Genomic DNA, 8,578 nt, shown 5'->3' on the forward strand with positions numbered 1-8,578 from the left:
ATCTGAATTATTTTATATTTCTGTATTGTATAGTAAAACATAACCAAGCAGATCACCTCCGTACTGTATCCAATCTCTTTTTTCCGTGGGGATCCATGTCTGTTTCTGTTGATACATGTTGTATGCGTGAAGCATCTGTCCGCTCAGAATAAAATAGCAATTGGATGGACCGGTAAGTGAATAATTCCTGTTATAAAAACGTTGTTCCATATAACGGTGACAATTCCTTATCAAGAAGACTATCAAAAACCATGTAGCTCATTTATTTTCGATTGAAAGAAGAAAGAAACTGATAAGAATCTTACAGTTTACCTTGAGCCGTGACCTTCACCGTGAATCAAAAAAGTCCGCTTTGTGGAATCGATTTCTTATCCAAACCAACAGATAAGTTGGATTTTGGCGCGTTTCCAGACATTCAATCAAAGAAAACCACTTTTGGCAGACTTACCGTCACAAAAATCTGACATAGTAATTTGGCAAAAGCATGTGGTATGAACAAAATGTATGTGCGCAGCTGCGGCGCTCTTAAAAACGGCAATTTCCTAAGAATATAGGCACCATCAAAAGCAAGATTTCCCGCGATATTTTTTTATGGCATTCCCCTATCTACTACTCTAACTGGACTAACTTTGCCATATCAGTAATCATGACAGAGCGTCCATTAGGTTTTACACCCTGGTCATTTATGTGGTAAGACTCTTTGTCTAAATAACTCGATGCTATCACTCTGCATAAGGCATTGTCTCAATGAAAGCTCATGCATTGAAGGGGGCCGTTTGTTATAGGAATACCATTAGCCCTATCTCTTGGCTAGCACGCGACTTAGACAACTTCCAGTGTTGTAGTACCAGTCTATATGGGAAATCAATAAAGAGGCCATTTTAGATCCTTTGTTTTTTTTAGAAAAATCTCTTGGTCCCTAATCTTGGGATCCCTCCATACACAATCTTTATTCCTGTTATACATTTTTGTTTCTTCCATCACTATGTAATGATTACATCCCCCATGCAAACTTCGGGATGGATTTGATGTCAACATATTTATGGGTTCACCACACCACGAAGTGGTGGTGAACCCATATTGCTTTTTCTGATGTTTCTTCTCCTTCTCCTCCTCCTTCTCCTCCTCCTGCCATATCTTTAAATGGATTCAGCTTCTTCATTTTAGGGCCTAAGGTCCTGAAATTTGGTATGGAGGTACAGTGGGCAAATACCCCCAGGCGTTTTTTAAATTATTGTGATACAGGCTTTTAGAATGGTTTTATTTGAGTTTTTTGGCTGTGTTATAGCAAATGTATTACTGTGTTAGGGTGCCTTGTTTACCACGTTTGGACATGAGTCATCACAATGGAATGCAGGGCATCAACCAATAGGCATGCAGCTTTCCTCTATACTTCTTGCTGATTGGCTGTTGGGATTTAACTTGATTAACACCTGCACAGAAGCATTTCCATACTGACAGTATGTCTGTATTCAAGTGTTTTGGTAGGTATTTCAAGCTTTCCTGCTCCAGCATTGGAATGCCGGGCATGGACGCTTTTTTTTATTTTGAAAATCAACAGTTTGCATTATGCAATTAAAAATCCTAACCAATAAAGTAGGGAATAGCTATCCAACTGTTGTTTTAGTTGTATTTTACTTCTATATTATAGTTATATCAATGTAAATCATTGTTTTCCCTTGTGTTTCCCATTCTTTCCCTGCCATGTCGTAAAATGTGGTGAACCCATCGCTGTATTTGCTCCAAAGCAAATATTGGCCTTTCTAGTTAAATATATATATTCCGTGCATGTACAACAACATTTTTCTTCTGTGCAATTTTTCAAAAGAGCCTCCCACATACCGAGTCTCTATCGTCTAATAAACCAGGCCATCAATCTACTGTCATTGTATCTCTCCTTAATTAAAAGTTAGAAAATTTGAAAGTAAGGACATCCCCTTATGTGAATATGATCCAGTCAACGATGGCCAAAGCTGTATGCAGTATTCACCGCTGTCCAGCTCACATTCACGTAATTCAACCTGCTGATTTTCTCACCCGTTGTCCTCTCCAAACTGACCCCTATCCCTGGCCCCAGGCTCTTTGTATTAATCAGGATGTATTCAATAACGTTATCCTGTTGATTAAGCATTGATAAGCGGCTTGGACCCGCCTACTGATCGTATTAAAAGATAGTCTGCCATGGCCCATTCCACAAGGGACTCGTAACACACTGTATGTATGCACTACTTATTACCAATAGCTGCTGTCAGAGGCTTTCTACGCAAAGTCGTCTTTCTGCTAGGCTTTGCAAATATTTGGTTTCACATTTTTATATTGTCACACAGAATTGCATCCTTAAATCAAAACATTATGTTTACAGTAGTTAAGGTGCTTAACAAACCGTGCCAGACCGTGAAATTAGCAATTTACGCACTGTAACTGGTCAATGCTGAAAGTGAGAAAATATCTTGACACATGTAACTGTCGATGCGGACAAATGGGTATCAGGAGGACTTTTGTGGTCGTATTGGGTTTTCCTCAGAAATGCCATCAGAACTATCAAAGCGTATGCCATAAATACCCCCAAAAGGTTTTGGTAAGACCTACTAGCGACCTTTGTCTCCGAAGAGGGGATTTCTGCTGCTCACGTCTCATTCAAATTTCACCAGCGGCAGCCGGATGGGTCGATCTTTCTGCCACAGAAACCGTCTCTCTGACACTTCGACATTTACGGCGCATGTCAGGTGATTCTGTGCTACAAGATACTCCAGCTCAAAATACGACTGTCACGCCTATATGTCAACATGTGCTTACATACTCCGTTACCTCTCGCATATCTAGTTTCCACTTCTTTCATGCGTCTTCTTCTCTGCTCTTAGTTGCATACGTACCTAGTTTGCGTCTGGCTCTTACAAAGTCGACTCGTCCGGCCGCCAAGCCTCCTTCATTATTATTTAATTATGCTGATTGAATGAGATTTGCCATTTACACAGTTAATTGAGTTTGTGTGCGCGGCGAGGAACGTGGGGCTGCGTCACAGTCTCCTCCAGTTCAACAACGTCTTTGGTTTTTTTATATGTCGCAGGATCCAATCTATACATGCGGGGGTGTCTCGAGTCTTGAAAGGGCCCCTTTGCCCATACCGAACGTCTTCAAGACTGTTCCTAGAGTTTGGAGTCGCGAGCTGAAGAAGAATCTCCCGTCATGGCAAGAAGCGTAAGCAGGTGGCATCGCAGCGGAGCTACTCTGTTGGGAGTATGTACAGGTGAGGTTTACTTAGTGTACAACAAATTACTCCAGCTTCCCAATTTTCTATTAATTTTGCGGCTGTTATGTCTGGGATGCTACACTCATTTAGCTTCCTGGCGTTTGTATTAGATTTGACAAGTAGCTCTCTCGGGAGCGAAGTGCGCAGAAATATTCCATAAAAATGCTAAGAGAACATGGTTTCAAAAATATATTCATACATGTATTCATATGTTACATCAAAATACAACGTAAACAGAGCATAGCCATTTTAAGAGAGCAATACTGCTTATTAACGGCATAATTAGTATTGCGTTTACATCTATATACCCTCCTATTTTCCGCTTTGTCAGCGACCCTCTAACAGCAAGGCAGAGTGCAATAATCTTCCACCAGCTACACGCATATTGTTTAATTATGTTTTCCATTACCAAAGCACTTAGATTCGCCATTCCATTTCGGCTTCTATCAAACCCACCGTGGAGACGCTGTCTGCAGATAAATTGTTTGATAAAGATGTTCAGGCCCAGCATTAGCTGGCTTGATGGGGTGTAAGGGTGTCATTCGTCAGCTACATGTATATGACGCCGCCTTCATTTCTGCGGCACTGGTCTTTATATTTCTCCTATCCTTACACAACAAACCAAGATGATGGATAGTGCACTGTGCTTTGTCGAGTAAAGTAAATGTAAGAAAAGAGGATTGTTGAAACCCTGAGGGTAGAAAACACGAAGATACACTGACTTTAATGTTCTACTTGTTGTAGCAAAGCTTTTAACATAGGATTTAAAATGACGTAAAATCTCCTTACTAAAAACATGGATGTCCACAGGAACTGATACCTGAAAGTTGAAGGACGTCAGGGGAATTCCATTCAGATCTGACTTGTCAAAGAACAAAGCGTGACGTAGCGAGCTAAATATCGTTGTTTTTAGCAACAGAAGGTTGTAAAATGAAAGGCTAATCTCACCATGACTATGCCTACTTAACAGACGTGCTAAACGCAAGACGTCGGTCTTTTTCCAAGTGTGTCATACAAAATTAAGTAGTCTATGTGTAGAATGAGGTCAAAGATTGTCAAAACATCAGAGAAGTTGTGAAAAAATCCTTATCTATTGACCCATAGTGGTGTAGCGTTGGTCGATATTTTCGCAAATTGCAGCCTTCAATAATATTAACATTAGTGTTAAAGCGTGAATACAGATATTCACAGTTACAATTTTTTGGCCGATAGTAATACATGTACTTATAAAGGTACATTTCTACCATATACACAATCCTTTCAAAGGGGAAAACTGATTTGAATTTCCAATGTCTGACATTTGTTGCGGCATGTTTCGTTAGTTTCCAGTATACATGAATCTATGTTCAAAAGACGATACATTTTCAGTGTCATTTGACCAAAGCTGGCGGAACACATGACAATTACAAGGGTCAATAATGATTAAATCCAAAGTTATACCAGCTGCTCTCTTTCCTCATGTTCATTGCGGATCTAAAATATGAGATGACCGTATAAAATACAGAATAAAGCACGGCAAAATAACATTCTGTGTTACTACGTGTACTAGATATTATTGAGTTGAAAAATCAACCAACATCAGTGGAATGCGGATATTGTTCTAAAGAAATATATGGAACATATGGTGTCAAGGGCCGTAAAATCTGTTTTTGTAACACTTCGCTGGAGCCAATTATGAAAACGCACGGTAGTGATTGAACCAGGAAGGTCAAATATTTTACTCTCGATTTTAACAGATAAACCCACAGGGAAACCATCTGCTCACTCGCGGGACGAGCCCACTAACATGAGCTTTGATGGACGATACAGGCGCGCGTGCCACGATGGCGGCTGTATATGGGCTGAGGTTGTTTCCAATCCATAGATAAGATGTTTTATGGCGTCATAAATTTTCAGCTTTCAGCTGCGGCTCAATATGCGGATCATAACATAACGGCGTGCATGCAAGAAAGACATTAAAATCGGAAGTGCCACACGACAGGAAGAGTTACGAATCCACATGTGGCTAATTAAAAAACTTGGCGCTAATTGTCTGGACAATCCTAGTGCAACCCCGCCCTCCCTGCAGACAAACTCAACAGCTACATGCAGGATTCTGACAGAAAATCTGACGGATTATCAAAGCCTATTAACCTGTGACCTACAGAAACCAAAACTGCACGTTGTTGAGAAAAAAATGTACCGTGGGGTCTGCAACTGAGGCTAGAAAAATACATTATGCTTAGTTGATTCCCATGCATGCACCCTTAGGCCGCCTTGTACCTTAAGATCGCCATATTGTAGCATCAGTAATCCTCGAGGTATGCACCTCTATCCAGGTGTTTAAAACGTTCTAGAGAAAGCCAAAGTATGGTAAGTGTAAGAGTTGACATTACATTTCATATCAATACTTTGAAAAAAAAGTAACACCAGTGGTGCCATATGGACCAGGAAATCCTGATGCATGTTTTCGGACAGTGGCGATGACAGATAGTTTGAACTATGATTATTGGATCTTAAAGTCAACCGAGAATGCCATCAGGCTATTTTTATTAAATCCGAAATAAATGATACATAGCACCGGCGCACATCAATATCTAATACTCCCTCGTGGTAAACTCCAATTTTCAGCAGCCTACACTGTATGTCACATGTAATTAGACGGATGAGAAGGTCACACAAATCACAAGGCTCGTGCCATAACTCAAAATCTTCGATCTCTTTGACTTTTAAAGTACCAGCCACTGGTAAGCAAAATGAAAAATATAGATGAATAAAACGATGAATGAATAAAGAAAGAAACGATTTTACAGCTCAGAACTGAGACATTTAACACATAGATTTCTCCCACAGTAATTTAAGGTAAATGATTTAGGAATACACCTAATTAGAACATGAATCACATACGTACCCATAAGATTGAGTTCAAGTCTAATCACTTTGTTACAAAGAAAATCAATTAAACTTTTTCATCTTCCATATTTTGTCAGCATCATAAAACATTTTGACTGGCTCTTGCAGTAATAGTACGTAATTGTTGTATTAGAGAAGACATGAAAATGTTGTTATGGACTTATATTTAATGGACTCATGTTGGTATAAGTGCGACTGATTACGGCTTATTAAGATATATGACAATCTACACATACAATCTATCTAGTCAAATAATAGTGATTTATACACTCTGCGAAAACCTAATCTATATATGGGTAGGTTGAATCAACATCAGCGTAATTGTTTATGGAAACATGAATATGAATTATCCAGCAGTATCAACTCACACGTCTTGTCCAGGAACCCTCTGCTAACAATACTAGACTAAAAGCCAGCTGCAGTAGAAAGTCACTCTTGCAAAAAAGTTAAACGTTTGCACAGTCACTGCAACAACGGGAGCACAGATGTTTGGGTGTGGACCTCAGACATCCCGACATTGACGTACATACACAAAACTGTCAACGATGACTTAAGATCCCGCGATAATTCTTTCAATTTTGACTAGTTCGTTAGATCCCTAGCTATCATGTCAGATGACATTTTCAGACCAATACGGTTCTAAATACGACATAGGATCTAAGTTCTAACTTGGTCTAAACTCAATCGTTACACACATCGAATGACATTCCTGATTTGTTTTAAAGTTCTCCAAAGAAGTGCTTAACTCCAATATATGTTAAAGCGTTAACGTTCGATTAGAATGATTTAAACCAAGAGCACAAAACAAGTTTACATGACAGCAATGGAACATTGCCTAGAATACCTGCTCTAACATTTAGGGAGATAGATGGTTGGAATATGAATAACAATACCTGGATGCACGGTGTGTCTGTACTTCACATGCGGCTACTCGCTCTGACTCAAGGTCATGTAATCTTATCTAGACAAGCCAGAGGTCATCTCCGATAATTGTGTAGCCCGCGGAATGAGTTGACAATATCTCCTGGTCATACCCTGCGTATTTGGAGTAGTGGCATGCATCATCTTACTATAATGGCTGGAGATATCACACATACCGAATATATCTGGATTAGCATTGTGATATGATTGCCGAGGACAAGAGTCGGGCTGCATACAGAGGAACCCATCAAGTTTGCAAGAATGCGTGCTGGGGTGGTTATGTTTGATGTTTCAATTTTCTGTTATCATCGTACATAGTCTACATTCATGGGTTATTCATGAACATACATGATAAAAACAATAAGTAATCTATTTTTTTAAATTTTAGCTGCGTTTTACTCTCGTTACAGTAAACCAACCTGCTAGTTAAAAAAGTTGTGGCACCGATTCTCGAAGAAAAACTGATACCAATGCTTGTCGTGTGCTTTGCGTTTTAAGCATATGAAGCAAGTTTCTTTGTACAGGGTTTTATTTCAAACAAGTCTGATTCAGACAATGAAATTGAGATGAATAATTAAATATGATATTATCGTTTTTTGATCAATGCATATTGAATGATAGAGAATGGGGTTGGGGCTAAATTCCATTACTAACGAAGCAGGTTTAGATGATTCACAAATGAGTTTGACTCATTGGCTAATTGAAGTCAATTGGCTTATATAACTAAAATCGTTTCAGCCCACTTCCAATTAATCCAGTTCATCTCAAGCAGTACGGATTAGTTTATTATGCCCCAAATGACGTAGTATTTGGCTACTATGCAAACTGATGAGCAACGAAACTCATTACTAACTTTGCAGTTATGTACATTGTCAGAGCAATGACACTATACGTATGTTAGTGAGTTTAATGACAGTTTGACTCAAATTTAAGTCATAATTGATTGGATTCGTATAGAAAGGTAGGCGTGGCCAAATCTCGTACAACTGATCCTTAGACTACCCCCGAACTTCAGCCAGGTTCTTAATGTGTGACAATGGCGTCTAACCAACCAGTATGGCGACTACTGTGACGTCACAAGTAAACAGCCTATGTCGTAACTTGTAGTAACCGCGACGGTTGCTGGCCGGCGACTTCTTTGAAAACTTAGCAAGGTTACGACCTGTTATGATCAATACGGGTAAAAGGACATCAAGGTATACTTAAAAGTATTCTTTCCTGGAGTAGTACCAGACCGAGACCCTCGGTAATTAACGTTTCTCGTATTGATTTTACAGCGGCTCCTCAGAGATTGGGGCTTTCTGCGCGAGCTATTTGTCATGACATTGGCGTGACATTCTGAAATAGGCTTATCCAAATGATGAATTAAGGAGAAAGAATTGCCAGAAGTTATTCGGTGGGTAGAATCAAGCAGGTCGGTCATGACTTGAATTTTATTTATAGCACAGGATAATTTTGCGGCTGAAGTGTAGAGATATAGCCCTTAGGCCGAGGAGTAAAATCTCTCTCTCTCTC

At 39.5% G+C, this 8,578-nt stretch overlaps 1 protein-coding gene across 3 annotated transcripts in view; it reads left to right on the forward strand.

Moving 5' to 3' along the window:
* Positions 1-2,176: 2,176 nt before the first annotated feature.
* The window catches only part of LOC109469813 (dorsal-ventral patterning tolloid-like protein 1), a 16,870-nt gene continuing 10,468 nt past the window's right edge, over positions 2,177-8,578 (forward strand). For 2 of the 3 annotated variants that reach the window (XM_019768511.1, XM_019768513.1), the window contains exon 1: positions 3,033-3,247. In XM_019768511.1, the coding sequence (XP_019624070.1) occupies positions 3,187-3,247 (61 nt within the window). In that variant the 5' untranslated portion in view covers positions 3,033-3,186. Of the gene's footprint in view, positions 2,215-3,032; positions 3,248-8,578 lie in introns of those variants that run through there. The other variant, XM_019768512.1, reaches the window with a different exon arrangement.

Source organism: Branchiostoma belcheri, unplaced genomic scaffold (assembly GCF_001625305.1).
Source record: "Branchiostoma belcheri isolate BF01 breed outbred unplaced genomic scaffold, Haploidv18h27 scaffold21, whole genome shotgun sequence".
NCBI lineage: Eukaryota > Metazoa > Chordata > Leptocardii > Amphioxiformes > Branchiostomatidae > Branchiostoma > Branchiostoma belcheri.